This window comes from Apus apus, chromosome 1 (genome assembly GCF_020740795.1).
Source record: "Apus apus isolate bApuApu2 chromosome 1, bApuApu2.pri.cur, whole genome shotgun sequence".
NCBI lineage: Eukaryota > Metazoa > Chordata > Aves > Apodiformes > Apodidae > Apus > Apus apus.
The window spans coordinates 180,557,697-180,582,482 of NC_067282.1; the positions used below are offsets into that span (position 1 = coordinate 180,557,697).

Here is a 24,786-nt window from a genome sequence, read left to right on the forward strand (position 1 = left end):
GTTATGGTTTACATGAATCATTATTTTAGAACCTCAAAGTGTTCTCAGTGCATTTAGTTTGCAGATAACACATCCAGTTAACCTCGTTAATATAAAATGATGCTCTTAATGTGATACTCTTAATCACTTTGAACAGTAAGTAATTAGATCAGTCATCTTCACTGTGTTTTATGAGATATGAAAGTAAAAACAAATATTTATTATGCATTTGGCAGCTTTTCCTTTCCTGTTTAACAAAATATTGGTGAACATATTCTGATTTCTTTTACTTGCATGGAGTAAAATCTTTGAGGTGTTGGAGTCAATGGCAAAGAACCCATCAATTTCCACATGATCAAGGCTTCTGTATTATTTTTAGTAATGATACTAATAGGAAGGAGTAAGGGATTCAGGACAACAGGTTGTCCTCAGGCTGGTAAGCTGATAAGTAAACTTAACCGTGATACCTCTGAAATAACAGATTAGTTTTCCTATGTTACTGATAACGTCAGATGGTTATTGCTAAAGCTAGTACTTTTAATACAAAAATGTCAATGAGAAAGTACTGAAGGATGTATGTGTATCTTCTTTATTTAGCTCCTTAGGAAACTGGCAAAAGTTCAGAGCAAACTGTGCATTTTATGTGACTATATAAATAGAACAAATTTACACTTTTCAAGGCAGTAAAGATGAAAGGCTTATAATATTATCAGGAAGATTTAGGAAAAAAAAATATTTAAACCTCCCCAAAGAAAAATAAATCGTTTCTCCCTTCCTTACATCCTCTTAATTTAAGGTTTCCTTCATATTGCTTGAAGCTGTTACTGTATATTCCAGGAATTGTCAAGCTGTGGAATGTACTGCACATTTATCTTTATCTATAACAGGTCTGAAGCCTGACATCAGCTCTTTAATACTGCATCAGGTTTTGTTTGGGTTTTTTTCCATTTATATGATATGGCACAAGGTACAGTAGTTTAACATCCAGTGTGCAAAACACACTAAGCATCTGTTTTTGCAAGATCAGAAACTTATTACTCAACACTTTGGAAGATGCAGATTCTGGTATAATGGAAATAATATCCTTAAACTATCCCCATGTACTGTATAAGTTGCCACAAGATCTCTGGGCTTGACAGCATGAATCTGTAACTTAGACAGATTTTTAGATCTTTGGCTGTTATGTTCCAGCTTTGTCGACTGTTTATTAGTGATAAGAACACCACTGGAATGGCTCTGTAACATATTTTTCCTTGTATTTCTCAATTCTATTCTTTGATCTAGTAGCCAATGATGTGTGACAAGGTTACTACAAGCTACTGATTAACTTTGAAATTATAACATGTCAGTACTGAAATTGCAATCAATTCTTTTATGAAGGGAAATAGTATATATACTTAGGTCATGTATTCACGTAAATGAGTTAACTGTTACAGGGGAAAATTCAGATCACACTGAACAGTTTGTGAGTAATTGTATACACATATACAAAGAACTTGCATTTTTTTAAGGCAATATAAATAAAAGGCTTATGAACGCTAGCAAAATTGTAAACATGAATAGTGTTGAACAAAGAACAAACAAAAATAGTCACTGATAATTTAAAAATCAAATAACATTCTCCATAATACTAATACCTTATAACTGTATGTCTCACAGATCCTCACATTTTTACCTTGAATAACTACTGGAAGTTTAAATAAAAATACATACTTTTACAGCAGCATGCCTTTTTAACAAAATACCTTACACAAAAGTTTCTCTCAGTTTCCCACAGGGGGCCTTTCAGAACTGTATGTATTATGAAAATCTCCACTAATTGCAGCTTGCACTGGATCAGTGCTTACAGGGACACTCTTTAAAACACAAATGTGGCATTTAAGTGACTTAGCAGAGTGATTTTCCTTTTGTTTAACGTTTCTTATGTTTGTACACATCTCTGCTATATTAACCAAGTGTTAATGTTTTTTCAGACTTCTCTTCTGATGTTGATAATGGGAGAACTGGAGCCTTCACAAGGTAAAATTAAACACAGTGGAAGAATATCCTTTTCACCTCAAGTCTCCTGGATCATGCCTGGAACAATAAAAGAAAACATAATTTTTGGTGTATCCTACGATGAGTACCGATACAGAAGTGTCATCAAAGCCTGCCAACTAGAAGAGGTCAGTCATCTAGGACTCTTAAGACCTGTCACCCAACCCAACTGAAAAACAACAAAGAAAAGTCAGGGAGTGGAGCTTTAAGTAATCAAGACATTTCTGAGATTTAAGGAACTCAGCCTGGCATCCCAGTTTTGTGGAATTGCAAGTCAGGTTGTTGCCTGCTCCTTGGGAGGTGTGCTGATGGTGCCAGTTGTGATAGTTTACACAACAGGAGCTAAATGAGCTGGCTCAGAAAGGTGTTGGCTGTCTCAGCTTTCCTTGCTAGTTCAAAACCTGGGTAAACATAGTAATATTAAAGAAACTATGTAAAAAATATTTTTCCTACAATTTTTTTCCCCACCTTTCTTGTGCATAAAGAAGCTTTTCCTTACAATCTTGGAAATTAACCTGCGTTCCTCCTTTCTTTTGCACCTCAAAAATGGCTCCAGGCATAATTAGAACTCCAGAAACCTGAATTGCTTAGAGGAAACTCTTGACCAAATTTGGGTTTTTCTGTGTGCACAGTGACAATTTCTCACTGGAAATTACTGCAAGATTGATCTTTATGTGACATGTAGCCTGCAATTAGTACAATGTTGTGGAAATGCCCTTGTGTGTGTTTGATGTTGCCAGAGGATAGTGTAGAAAAATAAATATTTTCACATTGCGAGATACAAAAGGAGAGCATTTTAGACCTTTCCATCCTTATTGCTGTGCCTTAAGATCAGGCATTTTGTCTGTAACACGTAGATGAAAACAAGAAATTTTTAGCTGTGCTGAACAGGATCTGACTTTAGGCCACACAGTTAAATATATTTCCCTTTAGTGCCAGTCAAGCAAGAAAACAATAGCCAGTCTGTTTAAAAGCAAGATGAGGTTAGTGTGCTTTATCTCAGAATTGGGTATAGTTAAATAATAAGAGTAATATTTTTTTATATGTTTATGGCCATTTCAGCTTGTGGTTGGATTGTGATTTACAGGAAATCTTTGAAAGCTTCTGAAGATAGGACGATTAACAACTTCTGTGTCAGACTTTCTGAAGAGAGTAGTACTTAACCCTGGTCTCAAAAGTTTTAGTTAGTACCAAAGCTTCCAGCAACAACTGGCTTCAGCAGTTCAAAACAGTCCTTGTCAAAGGAGGCTTCCCAGCCCAGGCCCTTCCTAGAACAGAAGGTGGTTAATGATGACTCTGCATCTCGATGTCAGTGGGAAGGCTTGGCATGTTGCTGGTTTTGGGACACTGTCTCAGTGTTAGTGGCACGGCTCAGTTTCTTGGTGTTGGTGGGACAGCTCAGTGTCTCAGGCTGCAGTTCCTTTGTTCTCCGAACAGGCTTAATCAAGACAGCTTTGATCTGTGTTGGTGCAGCTCCGTGTTGAATGATATGCTTCACCTCCCAGCAGGGCTCATTATTTGAGACCAAGTTTGTTATTTATAAGGATATTTTCTTCTGGCTTGAAGAGAAGGCTGAATGGTCTGAAAGAAGCCAAGCACATTATGTTATTACTAGTATGCCTTCTAGTCGTGTTAGCTTTTACATCTTCATTACCAAACAAGACTTATGATGGCAGACTTAAGGATGGATTTCAAATATTCCCTGCTTATTGCCTGTTGTGCACCTTTTAGGGGTTTATTATGACAAGGGTTAGTGCTTTGTCAGATTGGGGTAGTGTGTTCTCATTCTTCAGAAAGAAGAGGTGCAAGTGGGCTTTGCCTAAGGGAGCTCCCTTTGTCCTCTTCTCTGCAGCTTTCCTGCATAGTTATGCAATTCTCCTGAATGTGGGGCTTTTGCTGGTCTTGTATGGGCTCTTCAAGGTGAACCAAGGATTGGTGATAAAAGTTTATTTCCTTATTGCACAAATGCTGAAAGTCAATTAACATACAGCTCTCAACAGTGGGTAAGTGAGATTTACTTCCAGGCTCCATGCTCACAAAACTTTTTTGGGAATGCAAAGCCATATTCTTTGACCCAATGATCAAAGAGATATGTTACTACTACAAGAAGTAACATATCTGTGAAATGCCCCATTTGCTTCCACCATCACCCTATGGAGGAAGTGCAGATCTAGTCCAGTTTCTAAAATTGATGTCTTTTTCCCTTTGTCTGCATTAAGGCAAATAAAATACTTCAGGTTCTGTATGCTGTGTGAGTCACATCCTATAAACATAGGTTTGGGGCTTCCTGACGCAGTAAATAGCTCATTCTTGTCTGTCAGGATAACAGGACACTGAAGCTGGGAGATTTTATACAAGGTGCTCTGCACTTTGTTTTAGGTCTATGGAGATATGCAAATGATGTTAAGCAAGTGTAACAAATAATTTAGGGGGTTATGAGAACATTAAAAAAAGTCAGCACTACATTTTTCTGCCTGACCTTTTGGATTGGTATATAGTTGATTTGCTCGGGCTTACAGCCTCTTTAGAGTTGTCAAGTACCAGAGATCAATTTATCTCAAAGTAATTATGAAATGTGCAAATAAATATTTCACAGAGCTTTCTGTATTTTAAGGTGTCCAAGAATGAAATTTTCACATGATAGAAATATTTATTTAGAGGTAAGAATGTGTTATGTGTTAGATTTTTGTTCTGTAGTCCTAAAGAATAGGAAACTTGTTTATATTAACCATTAAGTGTATGTTTATATTAACCATTAAGGTTTTTCTTGGATGGAAGAAGAATTTTTGATGTTTTTCTAAAAGATCTTTTTGCAGCTTTACATTTTGTTCTATTTGTATATGGAACCATCAAAAGGAAGATTAAAAAGATGGTTTCTTCTCTAATGTCTTGAATATTCACAATTAAAACATTACTGGAAAGCAACGAAACTATAAGCAATTAAAGGATTTTCTTTCCTTTCTTTTATGAGCTCACATAAGTTTATAGAAATTTAGAATGCTAAAATAGGAAATTTTTTAGTCCAAAGAGTTCAGGTGTTGAACTTCCCTGACGTATATTAAGCTTAAGAGATTTCTGTCTTCAGCTTCTTATTGCCTAGCTGCAATTCACATGCCCTCCAGTTGTGCCAGTGCACCTGTTCAAGATGTCATTCTGTGAAACAGCAGATGAAAATTAAAAAGAAAATTATCATGACATGTTGGAGAACTACATCCCTTGTAAATACTCTGTCAGCATAGTCTGACAAAGTGTCAAACTGTTGTGTATTGCACAATAGATTAGAATCTCAGTCTGTTGCCTGGCTTTATGTGTGTACACATTTCTGAAACATCCTTTATTCTAATGTATAACATAAATGTTGTCTTATCCAATGCCCATCATATTGATGCATAACTGATGAATGATGCAGTGAATTATTTCATAGATGCAGTAGATACTGTTTTGTGGGACTATCTATGTGAAGCATGTGTTTTAATGGTCCTCCTTTGAGTGTACTCCCAGTTGCTGGCACACGTGGCAGCACTATAGTGTCATACTGGTGCCACATGTAATTAATTCATGGTGCTTGGTCCTCACAGCTCTGCTCTTTTCTGGCTTGTGGGGATACCGATGGCAAGGGGCCCCACAGGGCAACCCTGTATGAGTGTATGAGATACGAAAGACAGTTGTGTATCAAAGGCTCAGTGAGGGAAATTTCTCAGATCTAAGTATAAATATATAACACTGAAGAAGCATAAGAAGGGACCTCGTATGCATCTCTGTGTGCATCAGTAAAAGCAGCCCTAAGATACTTTTTTAAACTTCTCTTTAAACAGCTTATATGTGTATTTTTATGTTATTCTAGCCTGCTGTTTCTGTGAAAAAATATTAAGAACTTAATTACATTTCTCTATTATATTTTTCCTTTGAGGGCAAGTTGAACATCAGGGGAGCTAAAACAATGTTTTACAATGTGGTTCTAATTACTGGAGTTTGGAAATGGGTAGAGCTTAATAGAAGAGTGGTGGAAGTTAACAGAACAACAGCTTTGGAGTTGAGATAGAGGGACTGTAACTAAGAGCACCTTAGTGTTCATGCTGTGCTATGGAAACAGCCTTACTGGCAAAAAATATTTCTGAACACGGCACAAACTAACTATGGCTGCAATGAGATGTAAGTGGTGTGTAGACATTGCCCTTATTCTTGTGTGATGCTGAATGCGCTTGAAAAATAAGATGAATTGGTGCTGCCTTGGCTTATGCTACCTTCTGTTTTGTTTTGACAAGGTGTTTTACTCTCTTTATCAAGTACTTCTCATCACATTCATGATAACAGTCTTCAAGAGAAGGTGGACTTCTGCCTACCACTACAAATTAAGGACCAAGTATTAACAAAATTAACACTGAGGACCGCCCAGCATAATTAACTGGTTTTTATTCTCATTGCTCAACAGCAAAAGCCACTGGGAGATGTGAACTGGATGAGTTCATATGTCTGTGTGAGTGCTACTAAATTTGAAGTAATTCCACAAGTGTAACTTCCCAGAGTATTAATGTCATAGCAGGGATAGCACAAATATAAATGTGAATTTGTAGTAGCCAATTGGATTTGCAAAATCCTCATCACTGATGTAATTAAAATGAGGAAAGCTTAATTTTCAGATGTTTAGGTTTCAGTATTAATAGCCTACAATACTGAGGGTGTAGGATTTTTGTTTGTTTTTAGCACTTGCTAAATTGAAAGGGTAAAACCTTTGAACAGCTGAAACTTGTGTCTAAATGCTGTTAATATTGAAGAAAATAATCCTAAGAGAATGCTTTTCTCCGGACAGGATAGCAGACACAGGCCTGCAGCAGTTATTCTTGTTAAAAAATAAACAAGCATATGAAGGGGTGCAGTAATTAATTAGTTTTAAAACCATACTTCCATTACTTCTGTTTTTAGCTTTTTACAAGGTAAGATAGTTATTTTTCTACCTAGTTAGTTCATTTGATCCTTCAGTAGTTACCTAAGAGGCCATAAACACATAACGGCCAAGTACCTTTAAGAGATAAAGTAAACACATGTTCTGATTTGAGAGCCACCAGCTGCTCATGAATGTAATGTTTAACATGGCATGCAAATAGAGGAAGTGTTTCCATGAAAAATCAAATCATAGTGCTAACCTGATCTTCTCTGACAAAGGGATCCGCTTAGCGGACAAGGGAAAGGCTGTAGATGTTGTCTACCTAGACTTCAGTTAAGCCTTTGACACAACTCCTGGAGAAACTGGTTGCTCATGGCTTAAATGGGTGTGCTCTTTGCTGGATAAAAGACTGGCGGGATGGCCGAGCACAAAGGGTTGTGATGAATGGAATTAAATCCGGTTGGCAGCAGGTCACAAATGGTGCTCTCCAGGCTCAGTATTTGGGATAGTTCTTGTATCTTTATAATAGCTTTACCAGTGATCTGGATGAAGGGATCGAGTGCACCCTCAGTAAGTTTGCAGATAAAAGCAAGTTACCACTCTCTACAACTACCTGAAAGGAGGTGGTAGTGAGGTGGGTGTAGGTCTCTTCTCCCAAGTAACAAATGATAGGATGAGAGGAAATGGACTCAAGTTGTGCCAGAGGGAGCTTTAGTTTGTATATTAGAAATGATTTTTTTTCACCGAAAGGGTTGTCAGGCACTGCAACAGGCTCTCCAGGGACGTGGCTGAGTTACCATCAATGAAGGTGTTTAAAAGGTGTGTAGATGTTGTGTTAGGGACATGGTTTAGTGGTGGACTTGTCAGTGCTCAGTTAACTGTTGGACTTAATGATCTTAAAGGTCTTTTCCAACCAAAATGATTCTATGATTCTACTAAAGAAATGTGTGGCTAGATGCCGTGGGAGTTTTTTTGAGCTGGTTTTACAGGAAGTACAGGAGATTAATTTTCATCTAAGAACTTCGATTACAGAGAGAATAACTATTCCGTGGTGACAAGTTCACTGCAATGTCAAGGATGCCCTGAAACAGCAATACATATCCTTGCATCTCACACTACTGCTCCAGCCCCTTTTATCTGTGCTGGTTTTGGGTTTGTTTGGTTTTTGTTAGTAGGGGTTTTATTTTGGCAGATAACTAGATCATCAGGAGCTGTGATGTGGTTATGTCAGGGAGTCAAATATTTTGTGCCCTGTTTTGTACCTGTTTTTCACAAGGGATATTGGCAGATTACAAAGTGTGGAAGAGCGGAACAATAAGAGTTCAAGTCTGGAAATGAGTGCTTCGTAGTAGGTAATTCTCTACTAGAAGGTATTAAGAGGTAGCTTGGTTACCTGATCAGGTACATGTTTACAGTGTAAACTGTATGAGAGCAAGTCACTTAGCCTGTCTTTATAGCTGGTGAGAACAACCGGCATGTTCATCTCAACCTGGTATAAGCAGCTAATGTAGCATAAATGGCTCTCTTAGGCAGAAAATCCATGTAATATGACAGATCTCCCACTACAACCATTGAACCTCAGACATGTGGGCCTAAAATCTGGCCACCTTTATACTTTTTCCACCTTGCACTGGTGTGAGCAGACTTCTCTAACTGAAATTCTTGTTTGTGGCCCAAAATAACGGGCAGTTCAGCTGTGAAGCTGCTGACACAGTGAATTCCCTGGGGAAACTGGCTAGCACAGTTTCATTAGAGCAGAGGAGCATCTTGATTAGAGAAAAATATAGACTCAAACTCCCAAATGCACTGACTTCAAGAAGTTTATCAGCAATCAAGTAAATATGTTTAACAGAGCCCCTCTGAAATATTCTGTGTTGATATCATGTAATTATAAACCTGTTTCAGTCAAGACAACTTTCCCCACCTCTTTGCCTGTCTTAGGTACAGGGCTCTGGACTGATTACCTTGGACCCTGTCCTATCTTCTGCGTCACTTCTGGAATCGTATTTATTTCCCTTGCCCTGTGTTTAACCTACCTACACACAGCATACTTACTATTTCATGGTTTAAAAATCTGTTCCACAAGAATGTTTCACCATAGAGAAAGCAAGTTTTACCAGCATTCGTGTGAGTTTTGGGTGAGCCTGACACTCTGCTCAAGGTCACAAGCTCTTGAGAAAAAAAAGCTCTTATGCTTTTGGATCATGGATCCTTCATAAATGATTCAGTTGAAATCTAACAAAAGCCTCAGTTTCAGGAATCATAGGCAAAGAGAGTAGATATTTTAAAATAATTTTTAATAATTTTTAAATAATTTTAAATAATTTTATTTTTAAAATAAAATAAAATTTTAAAAAGTAATTTTTGATTTGAAATACCTTAAAGAGATCTGGTTTTCTGGCTTCTGGCCCAGGAAGTGAGCACTTGAGTATGTCCAAGCTGGTTACCCAAAAGCCAAGATATAAAAAATTACTAAAAATTCTTCCTCTTTTAAAACCTAATAGAATTGTTCCCTAGTAGGTAGGAGTCTGAAACACAAGACTTGATTTCAAAGATTTACATCTTTCAGCTTCAGCATTTTATAGAATAAATGCTGAAGAGTTTTTCTTCTAAATTATTGCAAATAGTCCACACTACAGAAAGAAAATTGCAGTGTATATTCAGAGGTAGCTTCTTTGAAACACAAAGAGAAAGAAGGCAAAAAGGGTGTACTTTGGTAGGTGAAAAGGAGGTAACAATATGAGTGGGGGGATTTTCTGGAAGTGTGAAAATAAGCATGGAGAATGATGATGGCAATGAAGAGAAGGAAAGGGATAGAGGTGGTGAAGACCCTGGGACTGTAGAAAAATGGAAGTGATATAGAGGAAAAGGTTAGTGAAGATGAAATGGAGAGAGTCAAGACTGTAAGTTTCATGACTGTTTTATCTATTTGGAGCAGACATGGAAGAAGGAAGATTGAAATGCACATTGTTAAGAGCATATTTAAGGAAGAAAGCGGCCCTACAAGTAAAATACACATAGTATGTCATTAGAACTGTTTGAGTAGTTTGAATAGCCTCAGATACATAAAGCAACTATTTGCTGCAAGGCATGGTTCTCAGAAACTGTTTTCTGTCATGCTTTATTATCTAAATTGTTGCTAATTATTTATTAAATTATTTTGATAAAAAACCATGTCTACAGAAAAGACTTGGAAAGTGAAGTACATTCTGAGGTGGTTTTTTGTTTGTTTTTGGTTTTTTGTTTGTTTTGGGTTTTTTTGTTGTTTTTTTTTAATAATGAGACCATATTTCCTATTTACCCTGAAAAAAAAAATATTTCCTTGAACTATCTCAGTTCTTCCATATCAAGCTCAAAGGTATTATGAGGGTCATCCCTTTGCTGCTGAGATAGATGAATATGACATTTACACTATAAAAATTCAAAGAGATGTTGAAAAGGGTACCTTCTCCTTGGGTGTGCAACTTGAGATTTGTTAGCTCTTGATATTAGAAGCATCCACAAAAGCAGCTAAGGTCTTGGGAACTGTGAGGGTTTACTCTGAATTTCTTTGTTTCTCTGAATAGTTACCAATAGGTTTCTCAATTTATGTATTTAGGAATAGATATCTTAAATAAAATCCAGTGGCTGCTTCATTAATATGCTGGGTTTTGTACTGTTCAGCATCATTATATTAGTTTGTCCCTGGCTTGATTTCACTTCCTGCATAAAATGACAATGAGGATGTATTTGGACCAACCCTATGTACTTTTTTACAATGGGTAATGCACGTTCCAGCAAATAGCATTGTGTGTCTATTGGACTTCATCACTCTGTTTATGCCTTTGAAAGACATTACTAAACATTTTTAATTAATAATTAACAGCCTGAAAAGTTCTTTGTCTGTTCCATGCCATGTATTATCCTGAGGTGAAGGGTAGAAGAGAACAGAAGGAGAACTCATTAGAAGTCTGATTAAAATTCCATGTTGACACACCTGTAAAGAAATATATCTGACAAAATCCCATCACCAGTTAAAACAATGAGAGCCCTGGAATTAATTTCAGTAGGGCAAGGATTTTACCCTGTTTGAAGGGGAAGATACACTGGGCCCAGTTCTTCACCTGAACATTTTTGGAAGAAGTAGGATCAGGAAACAGCAATGGCACCAGCACTATACAGGCAGTAATACTGGTAGGAATAGGAAACAGTTGAAATCAGCTTAGATATCTAGATACTTGACCATATAAAACCCAATGTTCAGGTGAAGATATTGGGAAAGTGTCAAAGTTAAATAGCATGACTTCCACATGCATAGTAAAACCACAAGTGATCTGAACAGGTTGTCTCAAATAAATGCCAGAAAAGCTTTTATGCCAGAATTTCACATATTCTTTCTAAATACTTCATGACCTGTAGGAAGATGATTTTGTACGTTCAGAAAATCAACCTTTAAATCCGTTGCTGGCACCATTTTTTACATCCCTTTTTCTGCAAATACTTGAGCTGTTACATTAGTACCAGGGATTTGCTTGTGTGGTTCTTCTAGGGAAATAACTAGTTAACATGAGAAGAGTTTAACAGTCACCTGCAATAGCTTTTCCATACATAAGAGCATCTTGATTTTAAGGTCAGAATCCTCTAAGTCAGGAAGTTAATGCTATTATCAAATTAAAGAGTTAGGAGAATCTCCCATTTCCTGACAGACCAGGCAGTCAACGTCTAGTCCTTGAGTGGCTGGACCTTTCATCTGTCACTGATCCAGGGCTGAACAGCATTGTTCACTCTTTTCCTGAGGTCAGGCCAATTTACAGGGGAGGAAGAAGGAAACATTTATCTGGAAGTATATTTATTTATTTATTTATTTATTATTTATTTATTTATTTATTCTACAAAACCTCAGAGATTTGGAATGCCAAAATGCTGCCCAACTGGGAGTGATTAGCTGTCAGAATCACAACAGGGGTGATCAAAATTAGATTGTATCTGACTTTGTGTGAAATGTGAACTTTCAGAGAGCAGCTCAACTTAGAATCCCCTTAGATTCCCTGGAAGCGCTTCATTTGTCTTCCAGCCTTTTTCCCAGAAACCACAGAATTTCTGTGGGTGCTGCAGAGCACATGCAGACAGCTAAGTTTCTGCATGTCCCTCAGCTGCCTGGTGGAAGAGAGACCCTAAAACAGGCCCCCTCTTCCAGGATGCTGCCTACAGTCTGCTCCAGGGGATTTTGCATGTCGCTTTTTTTTCCCCCCCAGAAGTTGAATAAAAGGAAAATATTTGAAAAGTGTGAGAACACAGGAGCCAGTTTTGTCTGGTATCAGATGCCTTGCTCAGCTTCTTTGGCTTCAGAGGATCCCCACCTTGCGAGCAGGAGCACATGCACAGGCAGTGAGAGTGGCAGTCTGGTGCTGCCAAGTGGGATGCACAGGCACTGGGAACTTCTGGGACACTCAGGGCTTCCAGTTTGGCACATGGCAAATTGCCCAGGGGTAGTACCTGCTGGAAACCTAGGCTCCTTGAGGCACAGGGAGGTCATCCAGCTCATGGTTCTGGGAAAATCCCCTGAAACCACCACCATCACCACCGTGATAGTGGTGCCAATGTATGGGCTTAAAGACACAGGCCAGGTAGGGCTTGAAGGCAGAATTAATATTTTCTCTTAGAGCCACTGTGAAAGTAGAAAAATTAGATGTCCTTTAGACACACAAGACATTCTTCATGTCTCCACTTCCATGAATCGTTGCTTGCATGGATCCTCAGTTTCAGCACTAAATACTCCTCTCAAGAAAAGTTCGGGCCACTTCTGCAAGCACAGCAGAGGATTTCCTTTTCTCCTTTCTCTGTCTCACATGAAAGTGAAATGGTATTTTTGGTTATATCACTGGCTAAAGATTAATTTTCATTGTAGTCATGAGCTGTAAGTAATTTATAGCCCAAGAAGTGGAACTTGGCTCCTAAAACTTTTGCAAAACTTCGGCCTTCCTGGCATTCCCTGCTAGGAATTCTGTGCAAGCCTTTTTTAATTAACCTAAATTAAGTACAAATTTCTCTGTTTTTTGAAGAGCTCAGATCCAGGCTTTGCTTCTTGCGCTCCCTAACTTCAGTGACAAGTGCATTTATCATTGTTATTTGACAGAAAACTCAAACATTAACATCTTGGATTGATTTGTATGAATGTACATTCCTTGCTTTTGTGGTGATCTAGCAATTAAGATAAATATTTGCTCTTGAAATCTTGCAGCTCATGATTGCTCTCTGCTATAGTATGATATGTTTCTTTTATCACCTTTTTTTTTTTATACAACTGCTGTCTAACCTGTCTGGGCACTGTTGTACACTATGCTTCCATCCAGTCTGTAGCTTGATTTTCTTGGATGTGGAAAATACATGTCTGAATCTTAAAAAAAAATAAATTGTTTGACAGGACATTTCCAAGTTCCCAGACAAGGATTATACAGTGCTGGGTGAAGGTGGGATCATTTTGAGTGGAGGCCAGCGAGCACGAATCTCACTAGCAAGGTGAGTATTTTGCTTTTAAAATTGTGTACTGTTTAATGAATGAGGAAAGTATTATGACTAAGCACTTAAATACATGTGGACCAAGTCCTGCTAAATAAATATCCTCCAGGTATAACAGGAACTTCATTTTTGTGTCAGAAATCTGAGTTTTGCTATGCAATTGTGTTTGTGATACACCTGCATAATTATTTATTGAATTTTAAAAGTTTGGTGTTAGGTACATGCTGTGGCTTAGCTGAAGATGAATCTTCCCCTCCCTGATGCAAGATGTTTTTTGGAGATTCAGACCTTTAGATGTAGCTTTCTTAGTACTGAAGAAACCCCTACAAAGATACAAATAAGAAATATTCCAGGATCTTTCCCTACTATGACACTTTCACAAAGCAGTCTGTCATTGATTAATGACATACTCCCTCTCCACAGGTAACAAAAATGAAAAAAAGACCATGTTTCAAAAAACATTGCCAATAGTTTTGGTCTTTTCCTGTTGTAAAAAGAAAAAGTGGAAAGGAACTGCTAGTTAGTAGCTATGATTAATGATCTGGCCTTGTCTGTTTGACCTTCCAATGTCAGTAAGTAATTTTGAAGGTCTACAGAACTATAACATAGGTGTTTGTCCAATAAATTAGCTTTGTGTTTCAGTAGAACCACTTAGCTATCACCAGAAATCCAGTAATGATAGCTCTGATGTGTAAATGGCCCCATTTATTTCTGTGCCAAGTGCAAATTGTGCTGGTTCCCATGCTCAGAAACACTGTGTAGAAGTAAAATCACATTATGGGGATCCACACTGGCATCCCATGAAAGATGTGCATGTATGTGTAAGGCTAAAAGAAGGGTTGATTAAAACAGAGCGACTTTCAGTGTGGATCTTTCTTGTGGATTTCTGAGAGGCAAGAGGCATATAGATCGTTCTGTTTTATGCAGTAAGGTAAGAGAGGAGGGGAGAAGCAGGCAAAGCTTTCACACAAAAGAAACCCCAACCAACAGCAACCGCTTTAATTTTAATTTAAAATGCAATATTTACATGAAGTATTTGACAGATTCTATGCATAATGATGTCTGTCACTTTTCAGATGGTCACAGCTCATTTACTGGAGGGTCACAGAACTGTTATATTTATTGTCGACTATATAATAATTATTTTTAAAACAATTAAATGTCCCAAAGACAGTGGCTATATCTGATTCACATTTTATTTAGGCTCCAGTCTGAGCTCAGCATACAGCAAGTTGTGCAAGTGTTGAGGCGTGGGTTGCAGATGCAGCTCTGAGAAAACTAGAGAAGAAAATTTAGGATAATAGCCCCAGATTGTACCTACCTGAACTGGCTATAAATAGCTGATGTTATTTGCTTGAACTGGCTGCACGCACGTCTGGTGTAGTCTGTGCAAAGTCAAGTGAAATGAGAATCCCTGCTGGAAGTGCCATCAACCAGCCATCATGGGAAGCAGATGGAGACTGCCAAGTCCAGAGCACTTGCCAGTGCCTGCAGCTATGACTGGGGGAAAGAAAGGACCAGGGGACAAAAGCAGTGCATGCCCTGGGTTTGAGCTAGCTCACTGGCCTGCTACCCTAAAGCTAGCCATATATAGGTACCAAGCCCAACATACAAATTATAGCAATAATTTGAATGCTACCATTATTCCAGGAAAAAAACCTGCAAGCTTTTTGCTAATTAAAGTGCCAGGAACAGTATGAACTTTTTGTTGTTGTGCAGCCACCACATCATAATGTACGGTCAGTTAAATCCATTGTGAGAGAGGATTTTTCAATAAAGTTGCTTGGTTTATTAACATAATATGCTATAAGTAAGGGATTTTCATCCTGACGTGTAAATATTTTCACATTGTTTAACATAGTGATTGTAAAACTCCCTTTTAGAGTACTTTAAAAAGTACTGAAATGCAGCTGTCCATATGTTTTTTACTGTTATACCCTGATTCATATCACATAGTGGTTTTCATACAGAGAAAGGCAAGGGGCCTTTTTGAACTTCTGTTCAAACTCATTTTAAAAATGAAATCTCTTAACTGCAGGTTTAGGTCTCAGTGACCGATGTCCACACACATACAGCCTAAGGTCCTAATGCTACAAAGAGTTCTCCAAGACCTGAAATCAAAATATTGTAAAGTCCCATTTCAAAGAATGTTTGCAAGATTGAGGCTCACTTATACACTTGTCTTTGCTCACCAGTTCTTCTGAAGTACTTTTAAAACTAAGTGTTGAGACTTAAGTCTTTTCACACATATATGTAATATTCCCTCAGGCACCAGTAGATGTTACCATAGCTACTAAAGCCCCATTTAAATGTCTGTTGTAGGCTGATGGGGGCTGTCAGATTCAGGCCATAAACAGATCGTTAGAGTAACCTGTGTAAAAGGCAGCTGTATAGCTTCCTTTGATTGCACAGAAGTTAATGGAAAACTGAGTTAGTTTGTAATGTGGTCTGCAGCAAGCAAAGGCTTTGTTGAAAGTTGTCTTACAAACATATTTAATGTTGAACTTCAGTTCCATATTGATGCTGTAGAGAAGCCCATCAAAAGCTTTGAGACAAAACTGTAGAGACATTGTTTTAAAATTTTGTTTATGTACGTTTATAATAGTACTGAAAGTTAATGTAATTTCCATTTTCTCTATTCAGAGCAGTGTACAAAGACGCTGATTTGTATCTCCTGGATTCTCCTTTTGGACATTTAGACATCTTTACAGAAAAAGAGATATTCGAAAGGTACCACATATTTTCATATATTGCCTTTAAGAATCCCACCAAGCTGCATTACTGCTCCCTCTTCCATCTCAACGGATTGAGCCTGCTATACTCTATTACTCCCAGAGTGCATGGCTTTATATCTGGTGTGTCTGTGTACCAGAAAGGTTTTCATTTTAAAACACTTACCTGCTTTTTAAGTATAAATTTACACAAAAAGCTATATTTTGTCTTGTTTTTCTAATCACTGAAAGACTGGTTGCCTGAGAGTGCTCACTGACCAAGAGACTGGCAGCAGGTTAGCCTAAGACAGAGACTTTTGGCTTTTCCTGGTGGGGTAGCTCAAAACAGTAAGGACACACTTCCATCCATGAGCTTTTCAGTCACTGTAATTTTTAAGTTTTGAAACTGAGCTCATACTTTAAAGTTTGATAGAAAAATATGTGAGTAACCCTAAGATGAAAAGGAACATTTCCTTTTCATGTTAAACTGTGCTTTTTGGATTGCCCCAAAAATGATTGCATTTTCGTCTTTTTTTTTGGTTCCTGTGCTAAAGTGCTCACCCTCTACACATCTCAGCCTTACCACCTCCTTTGTAGTTTGAGGGAGCACCCAAGACTGCTCATGATGGGAGGGGGACAGGTAAAAGCAAATAGATGGAAAGGGATAAAAGCAACATTTAATCATTAAAAAAAAAAAAATATTTTATATATATATTAACTTTCAACACTTTCATCTTTTACAGTTGTGTGTGCAAGTTGATGGCGAATAAAACTAGGATCTTGGTTACTTCAAAACTGGAACATTTAAAGATTGCTGACAAAATATTAATTTTACATGAGGGGAGCTGCTACTTCTATGGAACATTTTCTGAACTTCAGGGTAAACGGCCAGACTTCAGCTCAGAGCTGATGGGATTTGATTCTTTTGATCAGTTCAGTGCAGAGAGAAGAAATTCAATTCTAACTGAGACTCTCCGACGATTTTCCTTTGAAGGAGAAGGCATAGGATCACGAAATGAAATAAAGAAACAATCTTTTAAACAAACATCAGATTTTAATGACAAAAGGAAGAACTCCATAATTATCAACCCCCTTAATGCAAGCAGGAAGTTCTCAGTAGTGCAGAGGAATGGAGTGCAGGTCAATGGGTTAGAAGATGGCCACAATGACCAGCCAGAAAGGAGGCTCTCGCTGGTGCCTGACTTAGAACAGGGAGATGTAGGTCTGCTTCGGAATAACATGCTGAACACTGAACATATGCTGCAAGGTCGGAGGAGGCAATCTGTGTTAAACCTCATGACAGGCACATCTGTGAACTATGGTCCAAACTTTCCCAAAAAGGGAAGTACAGCATTTCGGAAAATGTCTATGGTGCCTCAAGCAAACCTGTCTTCTGAGATAGATATCTACACCAGGCGCTTGTCTCGAGATAGTGTCTTAGACATAACCGATGAAATAAATGAAGAGGATTTGAAGGTGTGTGTTGGTTTGCATTTATCTTGGTTTTTGGTAGGGTGGTAGTTCAGTGCAATGTACTCCTTATCTGTTTTTCTACCTGACTACGTAATTCCTAATGCAATATTTGTCTGTGGATTATCTTATTGTAATATCTGTGATTCTTTTTAAACTCAAATATAGTCTTAAGTCCTTAGTGTGAGGGTAGTAAGACACTGGAACAGGTTGCCCAGGGAAGCTGTGGAAGCCCCATCCCTGGATGTGTTCAAAGCCAGGTTGGATGGGGCCCTGCGCAACCTGATCTAGTGGGAGGTGTCCTCGTCCAAGCATAGAGGTTGGAACTAGATGATCTTTAAGGTCCCCTTCCAACTCAAACCGTTCTATGATTCTATGATATCCATTGAAATCAAATAGCTATTGATTAACCATTTCTGGGCTTCTAGCAGTGCTGGAAAAATCTTGTTGGTTTTTTTTCTTTCAGTGTTGTCTTAAAATTTCACATAATCTCTAAACTGTGAAGGCAGTACCTTCCTCTCCAGCAATTATTGTAAATTTGAATGCTGCAGTTCAATTACTTGGAAAGACTTAGCAGAAAGAATTACAGCATTCATACTTCAGAAGTTATAATATGTAGATGTTATTATCTTTCTGACTATGATCCTACCAATTCTTTGACAGGAATGCTTTACTAACGATGCTGAAAGCATGGATACAGTTACCACATGGAATACCTATTTCAGATATGTTACCATTCACAAAAACTTTATTTTTGTTCTGATTTTGTGCGTGACTGTCTTCTTAATTGAGGTAAGAAAATCTGCACTTGATGTCATGTTAATACAAATGATGTTTATCCAAACGATATTGTTTCTGGTAAAAGGATAAATGGACAAAGCACCATACATTAGCTCATGTATGTATCACTTATTGGCAGCTCCTGTTAAATGATACTGCAATGACTTTTCTTCTGTTTATATGAGCATTTCTCACCAAGGTAGTGATAAGGGAAAGAGCCACCTTCTCAAGTTATCTCAGTTATTTTCTGCTGCTTGGAACAATAAGTAATAATTGTTGACCTAGTCAGGTCTTTTGTTCACAGAGATTAGTTTTCTTTTAAGAGGTACCCTTCTAGACCTTTGTGCGATTAATAACAATAATAACTAGATTTATTTTTTTTTATGAACATATACATAAATTCTAGAGAACTGCTTTAAAAAATGACTTCGTAGCTCTGCTCCTAGTGAAAGAAGAGTAAGGAGAAAGGCAGAGGGCCAAATGCCTGTGATGGCATTTAAAGATGGATGAGCTGTTCCTGCAGCATGCAGAGAAGATTTTTCCCAGTACGTGGAAGATGCTGTCAGAAAAAGTGCTGAGGAACATCTGCCTGGTGTTCAGAGTTTCATAGTGTCCTCTTTCACAATAACTATCCTAAATCAAATGTTTTTCTGAGGGAAGGACCATATTTTGAAGAGAAGACTGGGAGATTAATGAGACTGTATTCGTATGACAACTTATAAAATATGGTACCAATTTCTGTTGGCATTTTCCAACTTGAACTTCCATTAAGAATATAGGACTGGATTATGGCTGATTTTGTTAGTGAAATGTTTTTAGCAGTACTGTGGTGGTATTCAAATTTCTAGTATCATCAAACCTGGAGAAGGATACAATTGATGGTATCCTGAGTTTACAATAATGTTATGTTGCAGGTGATTTAAATTAGTTCTTTTGGACCAGGAACAAAGCCTGGAGTTTAGATCTGGTTAGAGATACAAATTTTTAAATCACTTCCAAAAACATGACAATATTTAGATGCGTAGCTGTTCTTATGTAGGTTTTATTTTTGTGGCAGTGGAAAATGGCTGTGTAAACATACAACAGCAAAGCTGAATGTGAGTTACATGGAAAATTAAGGAAAATTTAACTTTGGGTTATATCAGATTTATTCCCATATATTCAGCATGCATTTCTAATATTAATTACAATTTTTTTTCTTTTTATTTAACTGAAACCTTTTTAGATAATTCAAAAACCTCACCTTGTAATGGAAGAACAAATCTTATGTCAAAGAATATATCCATCTAAGTTAAATTTTCCATTCTAACTGTTGTTGAAGTAAAAACTTATTGACAAATTAATGGGCTGGTAGATATTCAGTCATGGCACAGACTACACAATCTTCATCAAGATGCAACAAAAAACGATATTAAAGGTTTGATATCCATATTTGAATAGCTACCATTAAAAATATTGATAGACTTACTCTTTAAGGGCCATCAAGAAACTCTAAACTATAAAACTTAAAATATGTTAAAGTACACAGTGAACGTTCCTTGTCATTAGGAATGCATTAGCAAGCCTTTGTTAATAGTACAGCAGAAAACAATAAAAGAATATTTTGGCACTTGAGAGCCTCCTGTAATACAAGTCTAAATGTAGCTTTCCTGGTGGGATGCGCTAAATGGTTTCTGTGGAAAGAGGAGCAGATATGACAGGATTTTTGTTTCAGGGAAGTTTGACTTCCATCTATTTATAATGCTCTCTCCGCAAACAATTAGAAATTCAGTGAAAGTAGTTAAGTAAGAAAAAGTACATGCTATGACAAGACGACAAAATACCTTTTTTTCTTTGGTCACAGGTAGTTGCCTCTCTTGCTGGGTTATGGTTTCTTAAAACGTAAGTACAGGCGGTCATTTATTGAGAGATTATGGTCCCCTTTTTATTGATTTTTGCTAGAAATAATGAATAAATTCTGTCAGAAGTTTATATGGATAGGCACTAGCTTTATTCAATAACATGGTTCTTAGATGGATGATCCAAATGCCTCACGTAGGTGGTATCTTAAGCTTGTACTTGTCTACATGCTAGCAGTCAAATGGTTTGTGCCTTGTTATTGAGCACATAGCAATGGATGCAAGACCTTCCCGGGTCAGCTCACTCTAGAGAGGCATGGACTTAATTATCCTGAATACACTGCTGTTCACTGCTGTCTTTCAGAGGCCTCAGGTGAGACATTTGCTTAGGAACATTTTAAGACAGCAGTTTCTGTAACACCCCATTTGTACAATTTCCTCTGCTAACCTATGAAAAACTCCCAGAAGTTTCAGAGTCAGGTAGATAAAGGTTAAAATATACTGAGCAGCAGTATGGCTTTTCCTGGGTTCATGCTTTTGATCCTTGTTTTAGTCCAGCAGTGCTAATTCTGTATGTTTGAGCATAGAAAGCATATGGTGACTTAGGTCTGATCTGGAGGAGGTAGGTTTGTGTTGATGTCTCCTTAAAATAGGTCATGAACACCTTTGACTTTTATAGTATAGGTAAAGCACTTTACTTCCATAATAATTTACTTTTTTCAGCACTTTAACAATTTTTTTTCTGGTGAAAAGAAGTAAATGCGTTTTCCCTGATTAGGCTAGTTTTGTCAGTGATTAAACAGGCAGTAGATTTGCAAGAAACTACCAAAGCAGTACATTTTTACAGCAGTTTGGGGAAAACTGTTGGAGGGGTCATAGTTACATACTAACAGCTTAATTTCCATTCTGGTAAAAATGCTTCACTGCACAATTGCAGCTGATTTCAGATATTACTGCAAATGCTGATATGTGTCTGAATCACCAAAGGTATCTGAGGAGATGAATAAGCCTTTCATTGCCTTGACCCCTGAACACATGTAGAGTAACTTGGCCTTAGTGAAACATGGGGTAGTTCATAATTTATAATTCATTTATATAGGACAAGATTTTTAGAAGTGACTGGAAATGTATATATAACTAACTATTAACACAATTTTAAAACAAATAAACACTGCAGTACTGTTTGTTTAGTAAAGAAACAAAAGAGAAACCCCCACAATTTCTGGTAATGCCTTTATTTTTAATTTCCATCACACAGGACAGCTTTGAATGCAAATGCAACACAATCAGAAAACAGTACCTCTGATAAACCTCCTGTGATTGTCACGAACACTAGTGACTACTACATCGTTTATATCTATGTGGGAGTGGCAGATACGCTGCTTGCCATGGGAATCTTCAGAGGTTTGCCCCTTGTGCATACGCTTATAACAGTGTCTAAAACCCTTCATCAAAAGATGGTGCATGCAGTCCTACATGCACCTATGTCAACATTCAACTCTTGGAAAGCAGGTAACTGAGATGGGAACAAATTGAGTCATGTATGGGTTTCACATCATATAAACAGTTTTCAGTCTGTGAAAGGATACCGTTGCTTTCCGTTTACATTTTCAGTCAAGCTAAATGTTAAAAGTTTGCCACATTAAGTATTTTTTGAATCTTCTAATGCATTTTGGTTGCACTTTAAGTATGACATATTTCAGTTGTCAATTCTGATGCTTAAATATCACCTTGTGAGTTGGAGAAAGTTAACTGTTTACTGTTTGAGACAATAAAACTAAAATAACTTCTAATGTATAGACTGTCTAAAACAGCAATAGAAAATATATTGTCAGCTATGTGATGAGTGACAAAGAGTCAGGTGCGGAAGATTTATTTCATGAGCAGTTCTCCTAAAATGGCATAAAATGTCAGTTACTGTGAATAATGTTATGTTTATTCATAATCAGCTCTGGAGTTGATAGAGAGTTCATTATATAACTGGTGGAATAAGTTCCATCCCCTGCTGTACATTAAATTTCTATTCCATACCCTTCTTACTGGTGCATATTAGATTACAAGAAGCACTGGTAAATAACAACACAACATATGATTTCTCCTTCATTTTCCCATTAGATTCTTAATTCTTTTGTTACCTGGTGATTACACAGCAGTTCTGCTCAGAAGCTAAGAAGCCAGTGTACTAACTCATACAAATGCTGATGTGCAGATCTTATGTGTATCAGCAGAGCCTGCTGCATAATGGCTACAGACCTTATGCTTTGTGCCTGTTTTTGTCCAGTTTAATTATGTTTCTTTGCTTTTATTAAATTTTCCTCGGTTTATTTCTGAGATTCGAAGATCTGAAACAGAACTTGTAGAGCCAAATTCCTCCATGGGGAAAGGAGCTCTATCTTCATTAAACTGTAATGATATTGCTTGTACTGAAGAAGTCTTGTAGTTATCCTTAATATTTTGTATTCCAAAAATGTTTTACTTTTTTTGTAAAGTAAAAAATGTAGGATTTTGGGGTGTTAAAATGTTTGGTGTTGTTTGTTTTGTTTTGTGTTTTGTTTCTTTATCCATAGGTGGTATGCTTAACAGATTCTCAAAAGACACAGCAGTACTGGATGACTTACTTCCACTCACAGTATTTGACTTCATTCAGGTTTGTAGAGTAAAAGGTCTAAATTTTGCTGTCTTATAGCACTGTTTAGTTTAAATTGTACGTAATGTAAAAGAAATCCTATTAATAAGCAGTAGTAACAACTGGAATTAACTCCCTCTTTTCTTCAGTTTGCATATCTGTTTACAGAGCTGCTTATCTTCAAGCCAACTTCACTGCTTTTTTTTTGAGTACTTGCCTATATGTGTACTTTCACTGTTTGTGCAAACTACTTTTAGTACTCAGGCTCAGAAACATTTTTTTTCTCTGCAAAACCCTACAGTACAAGTATCCCTGCTGCTGCTTGCATTTAACTTTAAAGGTGTAAAGGACATTCCTTAGTTTATTTCAGGTATCCTTGGTTGCATTCAATGAGCTTAACTTCTTTACCTACTTAGCCTCTTCTTCACCCAGTTTGCTCGTATCACTCTCAATTTACTTCTATTTTGTTGACTATATTCTAGTTTTTCCTCTTCTTTTATCTTCTGTAGAAACACTTCCAGGCCTGCCTTATTGGGCAGTTTAATCCCTGATGATTTGCTTTCAGTTCTCAGTTAGGCTTCATAAGTTTGACTGCCTAATTTTGTCTTTTATCCTTCACATCTTTGTGGCTTTCCCTGTCTCTGGGTTTTAGCTGAGTTTGTCAAGCACTGGATAACTCTTTGTGATAGAGGAGAGCTTTAGATTGCTCCTTGGCAGAATTTTACATCCCTATGAATTGTAGAATTGCAACCTTTTTGTTTTTTGGAAAATGTTGTTTCCAGCATACCTCCTGGGAAACTATGCATTGCAAAATCCTGAGTTTTGAATGACTTTTCAATTCATCCACACTGAGGAGGGAATTGAAGTACAAAGAGAGGCAATTCCAGTGTTTCTCAAGGAGGATGCCTTTGCTTATTCTCCATCTTGCCTACTCTGAGCTCTATTTGGAGCCCACCACCTCTCATTAGTGTCCCACCACAGCTGCTGCAGAGTTTCCTCAGATAAAGCTGGTTCCCAGAACATTTGAAAAATGAAAGCAAGTCTTCCCCAGCCCTCCTCTTTTCTACCTTTGTTTAGGAGATATTCAGGCCTGACTTAATCAACCCAAATGCCCTGCTGCACAGATTGCCTGTTTCTGTCTGTGAGTTGCTCTGCTGTCCCTACCAACATGACAGTCTTATCAAAACTGAATACTTTCCCTGTATCTTAGTAACAGATAACTTCGGCTCCTGACTTTAGGGAGGTCAGTGCAGTTCCACCTGAAGATGTTCAAGGACATTACAGCTTTACTTCATGTTCCGCCGATGACCTGAAGATTTGCTGATTGAGTAAACAGGGACACTGAGACTTTTTCTGAATCCTTAATTTCATCTTTGGTGTGATCAGGATTCGCTACTATCTATTATGGTGTTGTGATTTTGTTTCTAACATTTAGGATCTGCCATGGGCATGTTATTTCAATCTTATTTTAGTTAGTCTGTCTCTGCCTTTCAAACTCTTTACAAGAAACTGACTATTTTTTCATGGTTTCAAGGATAAAGAGGATTTGGCTCTTCTGTTCTGATGCCTTTCAGAGGCTACTCTGTGCTCTAATGTTCCATAGGTTCACCTCTTGTTTCAGTCTCAAATGCAGAGACTCCTGGACATGCACGATAAGCTGCCCTTGTTCTTCCAGGTCCTTCTGGAGAAGATCATTGAACCTGCCCACTGTCTTGAATGCTTTTTACCAGTCATCCCTTCATAAGAAATTGCTTCTGATCTTCCATAGTTTCACACTTGTTTTGCAGCTTCAGAGTTCCATGGACTTTGCTGATGAACAAAGACAGATTCCTCTGAAAGATACAGAGATGTTATACTTAAGACTTTCTCCTCTGCTGATTGTTTCAGTCACAGAATATGGAAGAGACTAAGGGCCTGGGACCTCTCCAAACCCTCTGCTCAGAGCAGGTTCAGCTAGACCAG

General features: G+C 37.6%; 1 protein-coding gene across 1 annotated transcript in view; it reads left to right on the top strand.

The window, feature by feature from the left end:
* Nucleotides 1-24,786, top strand: part of CFTR (CF transmembrane conductance regulator) — an 87,585-nt gene that overhangs the window by 30,341 nt on the left and 32,458 nt on the right. Inside the window, exons 11-18 of the mRNA XM_051623145.1 lie at nt 1,953-2,144; nt 13,305-13,399; nt 16,043-16,129; nt 16,854-17,586; nt 18,244-18,372; nt 20,204-20,241; nt 21,457-21,710; nt 22,766-22,845. Coding sequence (XP_051479105.1) covers nt 1,953-2,144; nt 13,305-13,399; nt 16,043-16,129; nt 16,854-17,586; nt 18,244-18,372; nt 20,204-20,241; nt 21,457-21,710; nt 22,766-22,845 — 1,608 coding nt within the window. The remainder of the gene's footprint in view (nt 1-1,952; nt 2,145-13,304; nt 13,400-16,042; nt 16,130-16,853; nt 17,587-18,243; nt 18,373-20,203; nt 20,242-21,456; nt 21,711-22,765; nt 22,846-24,786) is intronic.